Source organism: Gopherus flavomarginatus, chromosome 3 (genome assembly GCF_025201925.1).
Source record: "Gopherus flavomarginatus isolate rGopFla2 chromosome 3, rGopFla2.mat.asm, whole genome shotgun sequence".
Classification (NCBI taxonomy): Eukaryota; Metazoa; Chordata; order Testudines; family Testudinidae; genus Gopherus; species Gopherus flavomarginatus.
Window position 1 is genome coordinate 166023143 of NC_066619.1, and position 22594 is coordinate 166045736.

General features: G+C 41.8%; 1 protein-coding gene across 1 annotated transcript in view; it reads right to left on the minus strand.

Annotated features, from left to right (window-relative positions):
• HPGDS (hematopoietic prostaglandin D synthase) overlaps positions 1-22594 on the minus strand; it is a 75438-nt gene that overhangs the window by 30929 nt on the left and 21915 nt on the right. The window contains exon 2 of the mRNA XM_050944073.1: positions 16105-16246. Coding sequence (XP_050800030.1) covers positions 16105-16237 — 133 coding nt within the window. The 5' untranslated portion in view covers positions 16238-16246. The remainder of the gene's footprint in view (positions 1-16104; positions 16247-22594) is intronic.

Below are 22594 nucleotides of genomic sequence, written 5' to 3' on the forward strand. Positions count from 1 at the left end.
TTCCTGTGCTTGGGGTCTCACAGGATATGTGACCATGTCATCTGGTACTGGAATCCATCTTAAAACTGGTGCTTTTCCTTTTAGAAAGAGAGGTGGGGACCCAGAGAGACAAAAGATTCCCACCTTGTGCCAAAGCTATAAAAGGGGGTGGAACAGAACAAAGAGGGTTGCCAGTCATGAGAAATCCCCTAGTTACCACCTGAGCTGGAACTAACAAGGACTGTACTAAGAGAGAGTCTAGTCTGTTAAGGAAGCTTATTCGAACATCTGAGGGTGAGATTTACCTGTATTCTGTTTCTTAACCGTGTTAGGCTTAGACTTGCATGTTTTGTTTTGTTTTGCTTGATGACTTCCTTTCTTCTGTCTTTCATTACTTGAAACCACCTAAGTCCTACTTTTTATACTTAATAAAATCACTTTTGTTTATTAGTAAACCCAGAGTAAGCGATTAATACCTGGAGGAGCAAACAGCTGTGCATCTCTCTCTCTCTGTGTTGTAGAGGGTGGACAATTCATGAGTTTACCCTGTATAAGCTTTATACAGAGTGAAACAGATTTATTTGGGGTTTGGATCCCACTGGGAGCTGTGTGTCTGGGTGCTGGAGAGAGGTGACCTGCTGAGCAGTTCTTGGTTAAAGCCTGCAGCTTTGGGGGGCGTGATTCAGACCTGGGTCTGTATTGCAGCAAACTAGCATGTCTGGCTCAAGTAGGCAGGGTTCTGGAGTCCCAGGCCATCAGGGAAAATGGGCTCAGAGGTAATTTCAGCACATCAGGTGACAGTCTAAAGAGGGTCTCTGTGACCTAACCCCATCACAGTCGGAATAACCAATCTGTTTCCCAATGCAGAGCTACTAATCCACACATTTAGGGACTAATTTGACACTTCTGAAGACAGACTCATGCTATAAACCATTGTAAAGGTCTGGCATTTCATCAGTGATCCTTCATCTAGAGTCTGTGTAGTGTATCAAACCAGAGTGTCTGGCAGATGCTTAGATTGCTTTATGGTTTTATCCCTAGAATAACAGGGACTTAGTTCAGGCCATAAAATATCTTCAATATATTTAATTATTCCATATAATTTGGCAGAGTAGAGCTATAGAAGTTTACATTTCTCTAATATGTGTTCAACTTTACACTGCAAAAGTTAAATGCCTTTTTTCTTTCAAGTGTCATTACCAAGACAAATCAGGAAATGTCCGAGTTTTAAAATACCTGAAATAATACATAAATTTTCTTTTTTTTGCTGATTGTACAGAGTAGTCCTGGTCAAGATAAAAACCCAAGTGTCACCGGAGAATAGTAAATGTTGTGAGCATAGATTGGCACCACATGGAGACTTAAATCACCATTTACCAGTGAGGAAGAGTGAGTTTGAGCAGTGTAGTCATTGGGTGCGTCTACACTACGGGATCATTCCGATTTTACATAAACCGGTTTTATAAAACAGATTGTATAAAGTCGAGTGCACGCGGCCACACTAAGCACATTAATTCGGCGGTGTGCGTCCATGGTCCGAGGCTAGTGTCAATTTCCGGAGAGTTGCACTGTGGGTAGCTATTCCATAGCTATCCCATAGTTCCTGCAGTCTCCCCCGCCCCTTAGAATTCTGGGTTGAGAGCCCAGTGGCTGATGGGGCAAAAATCATTGTTGCGGGTGATTCTGGGTAAATGTCCTCAGTCATTCCTTCCTCCAGGAAAGCAACGGCAGACAATCATTTCGCGCCCTTTTTCCCTGGATTGCCCTGGCAGACGCCATAGCACGGCAACCATGGAGCCCGTTCAGCTTTTTTTTTTTTACAGTCACCGTATGTGTACTGGATGCCGCGGACAGAAGCAATACTCCAGCGCTACACAGCAGCATTCATTTGCTTTTGCATGATAGCAGAGATGGTTACCAGTCATTCTGTACCGTCTGCTGCCAGGGTAATTTGGCAATGAGATGACGGTTATCTGTCCTTCTGTGCTGTCTGCTGCTATCATGGGTGCCCCTGGCTGAGATCGGCCGGGGGCGCAAAGGCAAAACTGGGACTGACTCCCTGAGTCAATCCCTCCTTTATGGTTTCTAAAAATAGTCAGTCCTGCCTAGAATATGGGGCAAGTGTACTAGCGAACCAGTGTATCAGAGAGCACAGCCACTCCGTGTCAGATCCTGCAGAAATGAGCTACATGCCATTCACGGGGCTGGCTCTGCAACAACCCCACCCGTTGCTTCCTTCCTCCCCCAACCTTCCTGGGCTACCTTGGCACTGTCCTCCCCATTTGTGTCATGAAGTAATAAAGAATGCAGGAATAAGAAACATTGAGTTTTTAGTGACATAAAATGATGGGGAGGCAGCCTCCCGGTGCTATGATAGTCCAGGCAGGACATTAAGCCGTGTGGGGGAGAGGAGCCCAGCATCCCACTGCTATGATAGTCCAGGCAGTACAGAATCTTTTCTTTTCACATGAAAGGGAGGGGGCTGATTGAAGCTCAGCCCCCAGTTGCTATGATGAAGACAGTTACCAGCCGTTCTGTACCATCTACTGGGAATGACCGGGAGTCATTCCTATTTTCACCCAGGCGCCCCCGGCCAGCCTCACCTGAAGCCAGCCAGGAGCACTCACAGGTTGATGACAAGGACGGTTACCAGTCCTACTGCACCGTCTGCCACCGGGGAGGGGAGAGGAGTGGATACTTCTCTTCACTGCTGCAGCATCGCGTCTACCAGCAGCATTCAGTAGACATAGGGTGACATTGAAAGAAGTCAAGAAACAATTTCTTTCCCTTTTCTTTCACGTGGGGAAGGGGAGTAAATTGACGAGCTATTCCCTGAACCACGCCGGACAATGTGTTTGAACCTACAGGCATTGGGAGCTCAGCCAAGAATGCAAATACTTTTTGGAGACTTCTGGGGACTGTGGGATAGCTGGAGTCCTCAGTATCCCCTCCCTCCCTCCATGATCGTCCATTTGAGTCTCTGGCTTCCCGTTACACTTGTCACGCAGCACTGTGTAGCCTGTAGATTTTTTTTTCAAACCCTTTGGCATTTCGTCTTCTGTAACGGAGCTTTGATAGAACAGATTTGTCTCCCCATACAGCGATCAGATCCAGTATCTCCCGTATGGTCCATGATGGAGCTCTTTTTGGATTTGGGACTGCATTGCCCCCTTGCTGATCAGAGCTCCATGCTGGGCAAACAGGAAATGAAAATCAAAATTTCGCAGGGCTTTTCCTGTTTACCTGGCCACTGCATCCGAGTTGAGATCGCTGTCCAGAGCGGTCACAGTGGTGCACTGTGGGATACCGCCCGGAGGCCAATACCATCGATTTGCGGCCACACTAACCCTAATCTGATATGGTAATACCGATTTTAGCGCTACTCCTCTTGTCAGGGAGGAGTACAGAAACCGATTTAAAGAGCCCTTTATAGCGATATAAAGGGCCTCGTAGTGTGGACTGGTACAGCGTTAAATCGGTTTAAATCTGCTAAAATCAGTTTAAACACGTAGTGTAGACCAGGCCATTGTTTGGAAGGAGGAAGGAGACTTTCCCTACTGGATGGAGGTACACCGCTACCTTGGTATAACACCACCCAATATAACATGAATTTGGATATAACACGGTAAAGCAGTGCTCCTGGAGGAACAGGGCTGTGCACTCCGGTGGATCAAAGCAAGTTCAATATAACACGGTTTCACCTATAACACGGTAAGATTTTTTGGGTCCCAAGGACAGCGTTATATCGAGGTAGAGGTGTATTCATTTGAATCTCAAGCACTTCCTTAATATATGAGTTAAATATATTCTAGGACACTTTAAGATTCTCAATTATATGAGAAATTCACAAAACTTTTATCAGGCTCCCTTGCAGCTGTCTTTATTTTTGCTGGGACAGACTGCTTGAAGATGCAGGCTGAAACGCTGTTTAAATTGTCTCCAGCTGTCTTCCACTGTCTAGTTTCAACTCTAGGTGGAATTTTTATCTGCTTCATTCTTCCATGTAGGAAATTTTAGTTCCTTTTTAGTCCTGAAACTTGTGTTCAGCGATCAGTCAGTGGTTTAGGAGCTTGAAAGAGATTTGCTTTATTCTGTGACTACAGCCAACTGGTTGTGCATAGCAGTAGCTTCGCAGCACCCCTCCAGGACTGTGTTTGGGAAATTCAGCCCTGAAAGACAGTCCCCAATACCACACAGTACACCCATTTCCCTCCAACTATTTTGCTGCCTTGTGACTAGAAGCATGGAGACTGTCTCAGTCTTCTAACCCAACTCCTTCCTTTTTAAACTCTGCCTCTTCCCTCCTCTTCCCTTTCTAGTCCTGGAAAGAGGAGAATAGGAAGGATAAAGGAGAAATAGAAGAAAGGAGAGAAAGTAGATGGAGAGATGGGTAAAAGAATAGTATCTCTGCCTTTGAGTTCCCTGCCACGGTCACTCCCAGAACCCAGACAAATCGAGCCAACCCTCCTCCTTCCATCTCCCAGGGCTCTGAGACAGGGTTTTTCAGACCTCATCCCTCCTCTGTCCTGACAAGTAACAAGATGGCCAACTCTGCTGCTGCCTCTATTCGTGCCTCAGAACCTGAAGCATCCCCCAGGCAGCCTGCTTCCTAGGGGATCTCTACTGCAGCCACATTTCATCAGCACCCTTGTCCTCAGCACTTAGGGTAAGTTCCGCTCTAGCTAGCTCTCTTGCCCTTTCCCTACAAGTGAGGCATTAACTGCACCCCCTCCATCCTGTTTCTCCCTCTGTTACCCTCACAGAGCCTGTTCACGCTAAGATAAAAGGTGGTTTTAAAGAACACACTAGTTAAAATATTTTAATGAACACATTTGAAAGCCCTAATGTGAACAGGGCAAACTGTATTTTAACACTATGTTAGCTGATCAACATGGCTTCCCCTGTGGTCCCACTTCAGCTGGGATGTGATGGGGAAATCTAATGGCATTTCCTTCCTCAAGAGAACAATAGGCAAATGTAAAAACAAACAACCCCCCTCAGCAGTCACTGACGCCCCACACCTCAACCAAAGCTGCTGGAGTAGCTGCAGAATGCTCTCTGCTATGATTCTACAATCCAAAGGCGCAGAGCAGACCAAGCCAAAGCTACCAGAAGTTGTTTTAAAAATGCATCTTACTGTTAAGTAAACCCAACATCAATGCAATAAAGCTACACAAAGATGGAGACATTTCCTATGGAGTTGCTGCCCACTCTTACCTACTCCTACTGCAGCTTCCTTTTAACTTTTTCCATTCTTCTTTTTACTTTGTTTACTCTCAGTCAGAGAATTAGCCTTCCTGGAAGCAGCATTTCGTGTCTGATTGACAGAAGTCCTGCTTCTGTCTCCATTTGTTTCCCTCTCGCAACATTCTCTCTTCATTTTGACACCTCCCTTTCATTCTCTCTCTGTTTCTTCCTCTTGTCTCTCATCACCTGTACTATGGGCAGAATTCAGCTGTCAGGTATGCATACACATTTCCCATTAATGTTAAATGGAACAAGTATCAGAGGGCCAAATTTGCCTTTTTAATGAAACAACCTCTTCTGTTCTTCCTTCTCTCTTTCCACCCCTTGCCTTCTGTACAATAGCTGTTCCCACTCCTCCCTGGTGTCAGACTTTTCCAACCCTCCCATCCATGTTTACAATGCTCATCATACTTCCCACATTTGTGCCCCTCCGCTCTCCCCTCCCCCCTTTTCAAAAAGGGAATCTTTTTTCAAAAGTGATTGAAATAAAAAGAAATCTTCTTAACCCTGCTTTCAGAGTACTCATTTTAACTGTCTTAGGGCCATTCTCTTTGTAAAAGCAGCTGTCATGGAACCTGGTTACAATGCAAATCTCCCCCAACGGTTAAAATACCAGTGTATGTGGGGCATTGTGGCGTTTGTCGGTGTCCCCAGACCATGCCCTGATCTATCCAGCTTGGATGTTTTTACAGTGTAGACAGGTCCTTACTCTAGAATATAGCAATCTTGCAAATGAGCAAGGTCATGGACACAGGTCCCATACAGGGCTGGAATAGTGAACTTTCTGAAGTGTGATGAAGCACAGTTTAAAGTCAGCAGTAGTTGACTCAGGTTCTGACACAGTTTAAATGTCTGCTGAGAATAGAGCTAAGGCATGGGACAAGTCCAGAGGGACTTCAGTGAGAGCATGGTGGGGGTTTTTAGCACCATTCTAAACATGCTGGACCCCATTCACAGGGACAGGCCAAAGCTGGAAAGAAGCATAAAAGTGACTTTTTTTCCCTTAAGTCCTGCTCAGTTATGGAGTCATCTTATGTCAATTTAGCTCCAAGTACCCTTGGATATTCTTCTCGCATTTTCAGAAATACAAATTCTCATCTACAAAAAACTTAAACTCCCACGGGAGCAATTTTAAGAAAGAAATCCAGAAAAACATCTTTTGGTCTTCCTAGAAATATTTCCATTTCTGAGCTATGTGAGATATAAATGCTACTCTGAAACTTGCCTGTGCAGTTCATGGTTGCTGCCTTTTCTTATCTGCATGCCTCTGGATGCATTATGAGCGTGAGTTGATTTAATAGATTAGAAAGAGGACTGTCTAATAAGAAAGGGAGTCTGAGAACAAGCAAACAGCATGGGTCACTGGCTAATACAAATTATTTCCTCTAATTCTTAACTATTTTTCATGTATGCTTTCAGTAGCTAATTGTGTGTGTTTTTGCTCATTTCCTGATTATACGTTGTTTTCTGGTGTGGCACACTGCCCTGAATTCTGTACCGAACTAAATCCCACACAGCTCCTCTGGAAGTTAGTACTGTTGCCACCCAATGAAGTCACTGAGTGCACCTTAGGGGTCTGGAGCTGGGTGTGCCTCAGCTCAGATATAAGCTGTGAAGGTGTTTCATCGGCTAGCTCCTGTAGACTCTAGCACCTGATGACTCCCAATAAGCACTTAGGCCTGTTGCTCAAGGAAAGGATCCTTTCCTAGTGGAGATAGAAAGGAAGGTCTTTCAAACTCAAGGTACAACCTCTCACTCATAACAATAGAGAGGGTTAAGGCTCCTCAGGCCTCCTAACTGGGATTCCACTTTTAGTCCATTCCAACAAAGGCAATTAGACATCACCTCTGTTATGCTTCCAGGCCAATGTAGCTGTTCCTACATGGCTCCTGATAACAGGCAATTGACCTGTGCACGACAAATGGCCCATAATCATCACCCCACAGCGCTTTCCCACAGGCTACTGCAGCTCCTCCTGGCGTGAACTTGCTCTCCTAAGGGCTCTGTGCCCCTCAGAAGCCTCCTAGTTTTCAAGCTGCCTCCTGTGGCTGGATCCCTGGAGACCCAACTCCCTTTCTAGGCCAGACTTTTTGAAATCATTTCCACCTCCTTCCTGCTGTTGACCAGGAGAGGGGACAGAGAAGGTAAATCTCCATGACTAGTATTATTTCTTCTACCTTTCCCTTCTGTCTCATATGCTTCCTCTCTTCCTGCTGTCCTCTCTTCTTTTCCAGGTTGATTCTGATCCTTCATTTCAGCTGTTTCTCACATGTGTGATTTCACCTTCCTCCTCCTCTCCCTTCCTGGGCTTGCACTATGAAATGAACTGTTCCTCCTCTATCTCATTTTTGTTAGTATTAAAACAGTTTATAAAGCTCCATGTGTATGTGTTTAAGCTTTCTTGTGCACCTCACAGCTTCATTCGGTTATGGTGCAATCTGGCAGCCTAACCGTCTCTAAGGGTATATCTACACTACCCGCCAGATTGGCGGGTAGTGATCAATCTATCAGGGATTGATTTATCGAGTGTAGTGTAGACGCAATAAATGGATCCCCAGTTTGCTCTCCCGTCGACTACTGAACTCCAGCAGTGTGAGAGGCAGAAGTAAAGTCGATGGGGAAGCTGTGGCCATCGATCCAGCGTCATGAGGATGCAAAGTAAGTAATTTTAATTTGATCTAAGATATGTCGACTTTGGCTACGCTATTCTCATAGCTGAAGTTGCGTAACTTAGATCTCTTCCCCACCCCCCAACCCCCAGTGTAGATCAGGTTGAAAATAGGGCACTTGGGTTGTCTAGAGACTGACAAACAGTTACATCCAGCATTGTTGAAATGGCAACCTCTCAAAATCAAGAATAGCATCTGTTTCTTTGCTGTTATGTGGATGTTTATTTAAACTGAGCCATGGGAAACAAATGCTTAATTAGTGTCTGATGTCAGAAAGATTTTAGAGAGAGAATTTGCTGAAAGCGTAAATGGAAGGAGATTTCACTTTTTAGAGGATTTGATAAAGCCAATAGAGATGAAGAATTGTCTTGTGGTGAAGAGACTGGACTGGGACTCGGGGAAGCTGGGTTCAGGTCTTGGCTCTGCTATAGATCTCCCATGTGACCTTGGGCAGGTCACTTAATCTCTCTGTGCCCCAGTTCTCTTTCTGTAAACAAGGGGCTAATACTCTTTCCCTCCACCCTATCCATCTTGTGTATGTAAAATGTAGGCTCTTTAGGGCAGGAGCTACCCTTTAAAATGTGTTTGTGACACAGCGGAGCCCTGATTGAAGTTGGGCCCTCTAGATATTGCCATAACACAAGTAATACTATAATATGTGTTTGTTTTTAAAGTGACTATTCACCAAGAGCCTGAGTGGTGTTCTGTAAAGCTGTTATGTCATTCCAACAAGAGTCATTCAGGAAAAATGATGCACATCCCCTGAGAAATGCTTGCTTTCTGCTGTCAGACACTAAGTCTCCGAAGAGTCATCTCCGAAGATTTACTACAGCAGAATTATTTTTCATCACAATAATCACCAACTCAGCAACTTGCCTTTGGACCTTTCAACCACACTTCTAACCTCAGATCATTCCCTGGGAAGAGATGGTAAATATTTAGCAGTGAATGACATAAAAATATCCCGTGCTACTGCTATGAAGTGGCTGTTAATTGTCAGTACTTTCCCCTTGAACTGTTGTTGTTCATATAACATGCTGCAGATTTTAGTAGCTTTATGACTCAATGAAATGGTGACACTCATTCCTTTTCAATGTATTCCATGCCAAGGGATTTTTAAATGTTTTTAAAACAGCCTATTATGTGACTCAGTAGGTCTTGAATTGAGTATATTTCTGCTGGTGATTGAAATATTTTCAATTCCATCATTTAAATTGTATGTTTAAATCTGAACCCTCCCTACCAGTTTTGTTTCCCAAGTTCAGCAGGATCTAGAATGAAGAGATTCTGTGTCTCCCGGTTTACATTTCTGTACCTATTTAAATGGGCAGGAAGGATATGAGGTGAGCTCATATTGCTTAATCCAGATTCATTTCCAGATTGCATATGCCCTACAGCTGGGGAGTGTATAGACCTGGGATTTTGTTTCAATGAACTATAAAGATAGAGGTCAGATCAAAAATTCCCATCTAGATGTGGCTTCAGAAAAAGCCAATAGCTTGGCAGGCTATAGTAGCAGTTAGCCACATTTTGCACTTACTTTTGAAGTGCATTGCTCTCTAGCACTGGTTGGCAATTAACATTATTTTAATTTAGGGACAGGTCAAAACAAGATCATTTTTACCCTGACTTTCCACTCCAACCCTCAATTTCGTTGGTTCAAATACCATGGAGCCTGGATCCAAACCACCCACTTTTTTTTCTGTAGCCAAAACACAAACCCCAGCGTCTTGATCTGGTAGTATTTTCAACCCTTTGTGAACTAGGGAGTTTCCTGGTGGACGTAAACCATTGTGAACTGGGTGATTTCCAGGTGGGACATGAATACTTTCTCTGGGAAGTTTTGGTGGCTGCCAAGAGGCATCATCTGGGGAGATGGGACGGATCTCTTGACTGCTGGGAGACAGAACCAGGTTAAGAATATAGGATAGTACATGTGCCAAACAGGAGAGTTTGTCCACTTTTGTGTCTGTCTCCCTTCCTGCACTCGCTGTGTAAAATGCTTTCCCGTGCTCCAAGTTCCTGGTTGATCCCCAGTAGTGAGGAGGCAGATCTCATCAGAAGGTCAGGCATGCTGTTAGGGTGGATTTACCATGGAGCTCAGAGAGGCTTCATGCAGGGAAGATAGACTGGCAATCAAGAGGAGATAAGCTGACAGGTGGGGTGCCTAGTGCTTGCTGAGTCTGCATGTGTGATGATTTCAAGCCAAATCTTAAGAGGCACTGACAGCTTATAATTGCATTGAGATTGAAGGTGGTTGCAGGGGTTAGCTTCTCTCAGGATTTGTCCCTAAATCATCACGTCTAGAAGCCCAAATAAATAACAATTAAACTTTGTACAGCGCGTCAAAAATCACGTGTTAGGTAAGTGTTACATTTTATTTGCTTATAACAAGAGCTGTGGGGCTCTGACATAGATTGGAAGCTCATCCGGATCCAATGCCTCACATTCACTACCTTTCCCACTTTGGGGGTATTAGCTTAAAGGTGGTCTGTGCTAGTCCTGAGCAAGCATTGAAGAGGAAAGCAGTTTGCGGTTGGAAAATGCTGATCTGATGGAATAGAAACATTCCATGTGAGTATGTCGATTCCATTTATACTTTTGATGGAAACCAAAGAGACTGGCCAGGCTGCCTGGTGTACTGGCAGCCTGCTGGCCAGGCTGACAGGAAACCAGTCAGGGTCCTGGCTCTCCTGCTGGCAGGGGGACTCCCCGGTTGGTTTCCCAGTTGCCAGCCCTAGGACTTGTCAGTTCATGAACTGCCCACTTTGCAGGGGGGCAAGCGGGCTGGACAGTGAAATGGATTGTTCCATTTTGCAAGAAATTCCCCTACAGAACTAAACATCGGCAACTCGGAATGTCCTGCAAAATGGAGATTCCTATTTCTTGCCAACTCTATTGAAAAGCAGCCAGGAAGAGTTGCATTTACATGGCTTTGCTTGTTTACTGGTCTGCATGAATTTCCTTAATATTGAAGTTACAGAATTTTTGCCCCAAATTACTATTTTGAAATCCTACAGCAGATTGTCTGATGGGTGACAAAAGGAAATAAATGAAATGTACAATTATATACATTTTGTTGTCAAAGTACCTAAACCAAACCATGCAAAGCTTTTATATTTATGGTGCACTGAGAATACATTATAGTAATCTGCGAAAGAGTGAGAGAGAGATAATAGCATGAGGAATAAAGAATGAATTGTTCAGCCAAAGCTGCTGAAAAGTAATATTGAGTTAAGAGAAATACTCAGAAATTGGCCACTCCAAAATCACATAATGTTTAATATTGTTCAAAAGTAAAAGCTGCAACATTCTAAATTACTGTCCTGCATGTTAAGGTTAACTCTTAACATCCTGCAGTGTTTGTTTGCCTGGGTCTTCCTAGGAGGAGAATTAAAATGAATTCTAACTCTGGGCAAGGCACCAAGTTTCAAACTCCGTTCTACACATGCATGCTGTTTTTCAGTAATATCTTTGCTTGGGAGACAGGATGGAGAGTACATTTTTTGTCTCATGCTTGTTTTTTTTTCTAAAGAAAAGTCTTATAATAATTCTTGGATCATCTTAATTAATGAAGCAAAATTTCACCTTGTGGTTTTTCATGCTTCCATGGCTATGGTCCTGTGGATGCAGTTTTCCAAACTTGTTTTTTTTTTAAATCTGAAATGTTCTCTGAGGAGCTCCTTTAGACTCTGAATCAGAAGATCTGTTCCTTGTCTACAATAATGGGAGGAGAGAAGAGATGCTGTTCTTTCCCCTCTACAGTTCTACCTTTTTCTTCCCTTGAAAGAGTAGTTTAAAAGAGTTAGGTTATGGGCTTGATGTCTGATCTCAGCATTCCCAATTGGGCCCTGATTTGTTCACAAAATTAAGTGTAGAAATGCGTGCACATTCTTGTGTATGTTGTTATCCATGGAAATTTAACTTCTGTGCTTTCCCCCAACCTGTTTTCAATATTATAGTTACATAATTTGTACCAACCAAAAATACACCACTCTGCTATATTGTATAGACTATTTTTTTCAGATACAATTTTTATGTTAAAAAGGGAATCAGCTCAAAACGTTTTGTGCAATGTAGGATTTGTCTAGTCTGAATGAAATTAATACTTTAGAGAGATGCAAATAAGCCATGCACCGCACTGCTGCTGCATCTCCTTCTGCCAATGTTTGTAGTCTTCCAAAGTCTCCTAATATTTAAAGACCTGTGTGAACTGTGATACAAACTATTGCAGATGTGAATGAGGAAATCTAGCATGATAACCACATAACTAGTGTAATTCCTAATTGTTGGCTCGTATCAGCAGTAAAAGCTAGTCACTTGAGCTGATGCAATCTTCTTACCATTACAACTGGTATTTTAGAGCAGAAAGTCTTTTAATGATTATGTAGCATTGTGGCTTTGCTTTATTGGGAAGGCTTAGCTGAAACACCAAGACGTAGCAGTTTTTATTGCTTCTACTTTTAGGCTAGGCAGTTTGAAATGAAGGGATAAGAAGGAATGTACAGCACATGATTTCCATGAACGTATGTTCTGGTAATGTCAGTATTCTCTTTGTAGGTGGAGTCTGTGGAATTTTTTTTCGATAGAACAGTGTTCCATCAGAAAATGTGGGTTCATCTAAATCAGAATGTTTTGTATGAAAATAATGCTTTGACATTTTCCACAGTGAGGTTTTCAAACAATTGAAAAGCAAGATGACATATTTAATTTGTATCTTGTTTTATGCCGAGGTTATTTTGTTTTGACTGTCTTGTTTTATTTATATCACTGTATTATATTACATTACATTCACTAATTATGTCTTGATGCTAGTAAAACAAAATATACTTCATAAACGTCAACTCGTGCAGAATGTGGTTCTGTTTCTTATACAGAGAGTTTTGTACTTGTGTTTTGAAAACTGCACTGGCTTCCAGTTTGTTTCTATATGCTATTCTTAGAGTACCATCATTCTGATAGACAAAGCCCTGTTCAGCTTAGGCCCTGGCTAAAAGACTGCCTTTCTTTGTGCTCCGTCCTGATGGTGAAATCAGCTGAGCTAGAAAAGTCTAGATTTTTATTTGTTGAGGTTGGAGGCAGTGCAATTGCATTGAAGGATCCTTGGTCTGTCATTTGATTCCTCTGCAGGGGCCAAGTTTGTTTACCTCTAAGACACATGACTGGACCTACCTATTTATTCAGGCTTTTATCTGTGAGGGAGTGGGAAGGAAGGTTTGCCTGAGGAGTTGGCTAGAAGGGCTATTTGATTTTCATTTGCTGAGGAGTTCTTTGAGAGTTCTCATGATTTGACACTTTCAGCTTTGTAACCTTTTACTACCCATAGCTCTTGATAATTATGTACGTGCAACTAGAAGTTATATTTATTGCAATAATTTCAATACAACCAAATAACATCAGAGAAGCACTGAGCTACACTCTCCTCACACACATGAACCTTGAATCTGACACATAGACTTACATTTGGATGGAGGGCAGATTATATTTGCCTGCATACCTAAATATTCATTAAACATCAGCACTTATATATCCTTGTGATACACCATGACACGTTTCACCATGCTAAATCTAGAAACACTGTAAGGGTGAATAATTAATTATGATTTCCCACAGAGTAGATTTTCCCACAATAAGTATTCTGCTGCTGGCTGGTCTCAAGACAAAACCAGTATTTTTAGCAGTGTTAAATTAGTTACTGGTACATGTGAAAATTATGCAACTTTGTTTTTTGGGGTTTTTTTTACATAGTGCAGGTGGAATGGTACCATTATCTCTGCATGAACTCACCCTCACCCAGTATCATTAATGAGAGCCTTGAGCGGTCCAGAGGCAGGGATTTAGGATCCAACTCTTGAGCAAAGTAGCATTTTCAGGTGTCTTTCCAATTGATTTTCTGGGCTTGGAGTTTCCCATGACAATCACCACTATATGTTCAACCCTCTCTCGCTCTCTCTTTACTTTTACTTGCATTTCTAAAATAGTTAATGACCCTTAGAAAGTACTCTATGTGCCTGGTTTAGCCATTCACAGATCTTCCACTGCATCCGTGGGAGTTCCAAGCAGAGGGTTTGCTGAATCTAGCCCCAAGTTGGACACCAGCTAAACCTTCCTCCCCCTGCACTTTACCAAATGTATTATTTACTCTGGAATCCAATGCAAAGAGTCAAAGTAGTAATGGTAATATTATGAATGTACATATAGCACTTTTCATCACACATATTCCCTAAGTATGTTACAACTTTAATTAAACCTTACAACACCCCGGTGGGGTGGGTTGGTATTATTTTAATTTAACAGATGGAGAAACAAAAGTTAAGTGATTTGCCCAAGGCACTAGAGTAAAGGTAGATTCAAGAACAGAGCTTAGAAATCTTGGTTCCGGTTTCTTCTTTAACACACTCTGCATCCCTAATCATTCGATCAGGATGATGGTAGTGCAGATAGGTCGCAGTCAGGCATAGTGGCAAACAGACACTGGATAATGTAAAAGCTTCATCATGGATGGCTTCATGTCCTGAACACTAAAAATACCTTAGAAAGTATTTTCCTGCCCTACTGCCTGATTGGTTTGAGTGTTTGTGATGTCTTCAGCTGCTGCATGGGAGATACAGCATCTTGAACTCAGGACTTGGCAGGTAAGTCTGATTTTCATATGTTTTAAGGTGTAAATGCATTTGTAATTTCTAAGTCTCCATTTATATTGTCTGTGTTATTTAATAATAATATTTAATAATCACCTATCCAACATTCTAGGTACATGTAGAAAATGTAAACAGACTTCATTTGTGGATACACACAAATTCAACTTGAAAAAAGTCCAGCACTAAAAATTCTCTTAAATCCCTCTAAAACCAACTGTCTGACCATCACTCCTCTCCACTTCTCTCCCCTTCTTTCCTGAAAATGCCTTGGAGAGACCCAAGTTATACCACATGATGTGATGGTCCACAGAATCAGGCTTTGATGGAGACATAGTTTCCAAAATCCAAGGCCCCTCACTGAAAACAACTTGTCTCTATTTCTGCCCTGTTCCCCTGATGCCTCTTCTTATTTTAGCGAGGGATGTTTTAGTCTGAGCTCCCCAGTTACTAGCAAGCGTCTCAGTATCACTCAGGAGAAAATGATGTTTAAAGCATTCAAGATTCAAAGCATTGGGTCTTTATAGAATAAAACAACCTCTGATTGCACCAAGAAAGAATTTGGAAGCCAGTGCTGACCATGTAATGTGTTCCTTCCAGGAAGTACCACTTAACAAATGGAAAGACACATTTTTCCCCAGCTGAAGTTTTTCTGTAATCTTAAAGTGCAGCTCCCACGTAGAAAGCACGAAAGCAATCTGTTCTGGAGGTAACCGAATAGAAGCCAATTTCCTCTAGTGACAACGTGGAAGAAATTGGCAAGTGCTTACCTCCAAACTACCAGCCTGATGTCAGTCTTTTCTGGACTAAGACTCGCTGATGAGTTAAGATATTAAACAGTTTTAAAGGGTAGAATCTATGCCACGTAAACAAAGGGCTTGGCATACACATGACATTGCTTTGACCTTTTGACATTTTATTCTCATTCTATGTCAATCTCAAGTTAATTTAACTGTAAACACAAAGGAACCCTGTAGCTTTCTGTGCACTGTTAGGTTCTCAGTAGGCTGTATATTGCTTTTCAGAGGAAGGCTGTGGTCTATCATTGTCCCTTTTCAGCTGCTCTTGTTGCTTCTGCTCGTAGAGAACTTGTCAGGTCACAAAGGGCAGTTCCCTCTTTGCTGCTTTAATTTTCATTTTGATTCTGAAATTGGTTTAAGGGCTTTAGTGTAGCCTTTGGGGCCAATTTTTTCTAAGATTCTTAGTGTGTTAATGCTTACCTTGTTTCCATCAGTTCCTAGCTGACAGCATTTGAAAACTTGGGACATGAGCCCCAGCTGGTGTGGGTATATTCAGTGAGGATAAAAGAACTATGCCAATTTATACTAACTGAGTATCTGGTCCTTGGACTTGTATTGCCTGGTAGGGAGACAAGGGATGAAATCCTGGCCTCTCTGAAATCAATAGTAAAATTCCCATTGACGCCAATGAAGCCAAGATTTCACCTGAGGGGTTTTAGCACTTATTGATTCTTCCCATCCTCAATCAGCAAATTGGTACCATCCCATGTGGTTTTGTGTTCTGACTGGATTTCTTGTAAAGCTTTGTATACAAGAATCTGTTCTACTCACTTGGTTTGATTTTGGGCCAGTCAACTTGTTCTATCCTGTGGTCCTCGTACTTTATGCCTGAATAGGCAAACAGATAGCGAATGATTTCTGCTCTTCCTCTCAGATTGAAATACATGAGCTTGTAGTGTGGCATGATGGATCTCTGAAAGAAAAAGCCATGTTGATTATTTAACATGTTAACTACCCTGCCATATTTATATGGAAGATATACCTACATGTTTGTGACATGTTAATAAAATGTCAGTACTTAATGCCAAATTAAACATGTACATTAGCCTGCTACCTATAATATATCCTACTGCATAGCCACCGCATGCAACACCTATAGTTCCACATTCTAGAGCCAAAATAGTCCAAGTTGGTTGCTTAAAGCTAAGATGACGACTGTTTGAGTTCAACTAAAAGAGTCAGAAAGAGAAGAGGACAAGGGCATGTCAGTCTACAGCCTTTCTCTCTCTCTTTTGTGCAGTTACAAAACTATGGCTTGTCTTCTACAATTTTATTTTATTGTAAAACCCATCTGTAAATGAGGGAGTTGTATATTGTTCTCTGGAATCTGAAGCACTTCACAACTTAGAAATGATGAGCCCACAATGCAGTTATGTTCTATTTTTGTGAACTGCATTTAGCAAAGCGTGTTTCTTTGGGGGTGTTTGCAGGCTGAGCAATTCATAGGCAAAACTTTAAGAACAAGCCAATGGTAGTTTTAAAAGGTTGGGATAGTATCACTTTTAAATATTGTGTTGTAAATGTTTATTTCACTTCTTCCTCATTAATAAATACAAAAGGCAAGTGTCTGGGAGAGGTGAGGTGGGACACGGGTGAGCTAAAGTTTACATTTTTAAGGCGTGTACAATGTATAGTTTTATATAAGCTCAGGGAAATTCATTTTGTGGTGATGCTTCATGGCGATGATAAATTAGATGAGGGGGAAGTCTCTCTTTTGCAGCTATGAAAGTAAAGATGTTGCTTTTTGATGATCTCACAGGGCTTTTTTATCAGTCCAAAAATGTCTAGGCATGGAGATTTTGCACCAGTGTGGCTGCATGGACTGCCACTGGCTGTGATTCTCATTGTTTGTTTTAGGTTTTCTGCTTAGTCGCTGCTATTTTAGGGCCCAGATATGGCTTAGGGTGTTAACAAAGAGAAGTTTGTGGTTGCTTTTGAGTTTCTTCTATAAAATATCCCTAAGCACATACACACAAGGATTTTAGTGATGTTAGTGTTTCATCCCAGTCAGAAATGACCACTCTTGCAGTTTTGCCCTGGTGTGTATGCCCAATCCTCCTGATACCTTTGTGGGAGGTGTTTGTTTTCTGACCCCTTGTGAAAAAGTGATTAGAAAATTGGAAAAACAAAGGAAGAAGGGGAGATGGGAGGGAACAGAATGATTGATGAGGCTGTATGACATGCATTTACCCATGCAAAAGTGTGATAACTAACAAAGAGCAGATACACACCTGTTGCATTAAATAAACATTTCAAACTGGTGTTAAAGTTTTTCCTTAAAATCCACATCAAACTATTTTTTATCCCTGTGTCCTGTTTTTTTCAGGCTACCTTTAAGTCTTGTGGTATTGTGTGTTTGTGTGTAGATGCTTAAGTCTGAATTCATGATTTGTATCTATGATATCTTAAATACTAGAATATAGGTTTCCCTAATATGCCACTGCTGGTTTTATTTTATTAAATCCAAGTTTAATAAATTTAACCTCCATTCTGTGCCTTAAATTCTGAAAGAGTTACAGCTTTACCTCAATGGAAAGGGCACAGCTTGTGGACAGAGAAGTAAAAAAGTGTTATCAACTCTGACTGACGTAGAATAGTTTCAGCTAAGCTTGCCTTTTGTCTCATACACAAACTGTAGTGGGGCGGTCACCCAGCTCCTGCCTGAGGGGCTTAAGACAGCCCAGGAGAGGGCTGTGGCAGGAAAGAAAAGCCTAGGCTGATTAGGGGAAGCAGGCACAGCTAGGGCGATGCCCCAGTCAGGGCCTAGCTGGCCCTTATCAGAGGGCAGTGCGCCAGTAGCAGAGACACTTTCTCTCTGCCTTTAGAGGGAGAAGGGCCTGGCTGCTGGGGAGTGTACTTGGGTACCTAAGGTGGAGCAGGGCTGCGGGAAGGCAAGAGGAGCTGGGGAGCTCCAGCCTGGAAACCCCCCAGGCTGCTGGCCTAGTGCAGGGCCAAAAGGTACCAGGGTTGCAGAGGGCAGCCCACGGGTAGGCAGAGGCAGCAGGCCCAAACCCTCCTTGCCAGTGATGAGTGGCAATCAGACTGGAGTCTGCCCCAGTGAATGGGGGCTAGATGGAGACTGGCAGTAGCCAAGACTGAGACAAAGTGGGGATAGGGGGATAGGGGTTCCCTGGGGAGGGGAGACCCACCGAGACTTTGGGGGTACTGCAAGGGGCAGAACCCCAGTGGAAAGGGGCACCAGGATCTGGGAGGGACATGGGGCCCTGGCAAGGCAAGGCAGGGGCCTGCAGAAACTCTGAAAGAGCTAATTCCCAGGACAACAGCAGAAGGTGCTGCAGCGGTGAGTCTCGTCCCATCACACAAATGTATTAACTAATTTTACACTGTTAGAGTTCCTTTAAGTTAGACACTGCGTGCTATATAAAATAATGCTGAAGAACAAGCCTTAGTGTTTGTGTGGGGGTGACATATCTATCAAATAATATAAATCTAGTTTGAATGTGTGCTTAATGTGGTTTATCTATAAAATAGTATGCAGGCTGGCTTTGGATATATGTTAACTGTTTTGGAAAGGAGGAGGTAGGTGTTGGTGCTCTATATGTGTTGTAAATTTTGCTAAACTATTTTGTTTTAATGTGTGTCTTTCAAAAACTTTACTAATCTGAGGAGGCTTCTAATACAGTTTACACAAATAGGTGCTAAGTTCCAGTAAATATAAGAGGTTCTGAATAAATACATTGCTTTGAATAAAAGGAATAAGATAAATTGGAACAAAGATTAGTCATCCAATTCCATTAGGATCTCTTTACTGGTGCTTAAAGATAATTACTAAATGATTGTGTAGAAAGAGGAAATTATATTCCTGGTCCAGAATAAAAGAAACAAATAAGCCTAATTGCTAAATTTGCATAGGTTTGGTAAAAAGTTTGGTAAGGAAATACAACTATGTTTCTTTAGGACAGGAGACTGGCAACTAAAGAAAATATCCACTTAAAAAGCTATGTCTGATAGATTGATACACTGCCTATACACTATAGAGATGGGCACATTATTTAAATATATAGATCACTTTTAAAAGTCCTTTTTTAATTGATGGAGGGTGGTGGTCTGGCATATATACATACATATTAATTATGCATCCATTTATATCGAAGTGATCAACAGTACAGCCCTAGTCTTTCTAATAAATCACGTTAATGAATCTCTCAATACTACAGTAGAAGGGGAACGTTTTCATGGAATGAGTTAACTCTAAGTAAACCTGTGATACTTAGATTTGTGCAAGATGGCGGCCATTTAGCCATCACAATTCAAAACATATGCTCTTGGGAGCAGATGAAAGACTGGCTTTATACTTGAAAGAAGAGGGTCTCTGTTTAGGACATAAAGACTGATTTGTACTTCATTATTTCTGAAACATGTAAAGTATGTTTTCCATCCTCAGAGATACAGGGATCTACTTTTTATCACAGCAAGAGAGCAGTCAAAAAAACCAATAATTTTCCTGGCAGATAAGCACATGGGAGCTTGCTGAATTTACTGTGAAAGATATCTATTCCCCTGCAGCACGCAGCAGGGACAGAAAGCATTATTGATAATTTAAGATTTCAAAGACCATGGCCTGGAGTTGAAGCAGTTGTAGACAGACATCTGGAGCTTAAAGGATGAAAGGTCTGCTATAGCTTCAAAACAAAGTTACTGCTGTCATTGTTTCCAAAGTTAGGAAAGTTGAGCCTTTTTTTAACCTTATGAAAAATGAGGCACTAAAGGTGTCATAAAAGATAATTAAGGGTTAATGTCTCTTTTACCTGTAAAGGGTTAAGAGGCTCAGTAAACCTGGCTGACACCTGACCAGAGGACCAATCGAGGGACAAGATATTTTCAAATCTTGGTGGAGGGAAGTCTTTGTTTGTGCTGTTTGTTTTATTCATTGTTCGCTCTTGGGGCTAAGAGGGACCAGACATGCAACCCAGGTTTCTCCAATCTTTCTGAACATCTCTCATGTTCAAAATAGTAAGTACTAGATAGAAAAGGCTAATTAGTCTTATGTTTGTTTTCTTAACTTGCAAATGTGTATTTTGGTGGAAGGAGTTTTACCTGTGTTTGCTGTAACTTGGAATATCAAGCTAGCGGAGAGGGAGTCCCTCTAGGCTATATGAATCTGACTACCCTGTAAACATTTTCCATCCTAATTTTACAGAGATAATTTTTAGTTTTTTCTTTCTTTAATTAAAGCTTTCTTTTTTAAGAACCTGATTGATATTTTTTTTCTTGTTTAAGATCCAAGAGGATTGGGTCTGAACTCACCAGGGATTGGTGGGGGGAAAGGAGGAGGGGGGAAGGTTAATTCCTCTCTGTTTTAAGATCCAAGGAGTTTGGATCAGTGTAGTCTCTCAGGGTAGCCCAGGGAGGGGAAAGTCTGGGAGGGGGAAAGGAGGGGGGATGGTTTATTTTTCCTTGTTTTAAGACCCAAGGGGTTTGGGTCTTGGGTTCCCCAGGGAAGGTTTTGAGAGAACAGAAAGTGTGCCAAACACTATACTTTGGTTGGTGGCGGCACTATCAGGTCTAAGCTAGGAATTAAGCTTAGAAGTGTCCATGCAGGTCCCTACTTTTGGATGCTAAAGTTCAAACTGGGGGAAAAATACCTTGACAAAAGGCAAAGGAAATTGTATTAAAAGACGCATGTTTATTATTCCACCTACGCTGTTGTGTGCGCAATTTGCAGACACAGCTCCAGAAATGACAACTGAAATACAGGATGTCAGGTCATTGTTGGCCAAGGAAAGTGAGGCTTTACATTGAACTTGATGGTATTTCTGTCTGTCAGTGGTGCAATAACTTTTGAAAAAGAAACACTACAAAATTTTGGGATATGTTTGAGGCAACAAAGACCAGAATGCTATTGATTTTTGGTGAAAACCAGAAAAGCCTGACTTCCACTAATCATAGTATGCAGGACGCTGGGCTACTGGTGGTTTCGTTTTTGACACACAGGCCTAAGCTCCTGAATATCTCTGATCAGTAAAGATTCCGTGAGGCTTTTTTACAAAAGCAGAGTTGACTTAATAGCACTTCTCCAGCATAGCTCAGGTTCCTTGAATATGTATTCAATTCGGTGAGTCTCATTTCCAGAAAGATATTGACAAATTGGAAAAAGTTGAGAAAACAACAACAAAATCTGATTTTCAGATAGTGCTCAGCACTTTAAGGTGTCACAAATTGGGCACGCAAAATCACTTATCATGTTGAAAATCTTAACCAAGGTGGTTAGTCTGATAAAGCTTTAACTTGATGTCTTTACGTCCGTGATCTTTCCAGACACATTTATTGAACTTTCTGTGGATGACAATTGGTTTGTTCTATTATTTAAGAATTCCAATCCCCCCAAAAGCACATTTTTAATTGGTGATTTCTGTATGTTTTACATTCCTCTGCAATAACTTCAAATTGGTCAAACTAATTTAAATATACTTTTAAACAATGGGTAAGTGTGTTTCATGACTACAGTCAGCCTATCAGGAGCTTTATAGAACCACTATCAAGCAGAGTTTAAAAAGTGCATGTAAATAGTAAAGCAATGCAGAAAATGTGCACCCTTCAGAGTATGTTGCAAACCCAAACTTAAATTACGTTTATGAACTTTCAGCAAGCCTGGACCAATTTTCAAACTAAAATGAGGCAAATCTTGTCAACTTGCAGCTGAGCTCCTGGAGTTGTTCAAACCTCAAACTCAAAAGCTAAACTGGAGTGATAGGAATCTGCACAGACCAAAGGCCAGGAATGAGTCAGCATGAATCCTTGAAAAACCAAAGGGGCTGAATTTCACACAATTCCAGTACGCAGTAAATGTTGTGACTCACTTCAAACTATAAAAGCATGAAACCACTGGGTACAGGAGCAGATTTGTGATGTGAGTCTGTTTCTAGAAGCACAATGAATTTAGACATGTGCGGTATATGTGTCTATCTTGAAGGCAATTCATGTCCCTGCTCTGCTGTGAAGTAATTCCCAAATGTACCGCTTTCATTTTACATGCTCAAGCTACCTCTTTTTGGATATGTGCGTATTTTTGCTGGTTCAGTTTACAGACTTGATCCTGTATCCACTGCATGTTGCCTCTGACTTCAGTGCATACAGGTGGGGGCCCTTTACGCACAGGGTGAAATCCTGGCCCTGCTGAAGTCAATGGCAAAACTCCTGTGGACTTCATTAGAGGCCAAGATTTCACCCCTAATTTTGAAAATTCAGCCTTAACTTCATTGTGCAAGTAAATATTTTCCTCAGGCCAGTCATAGATACA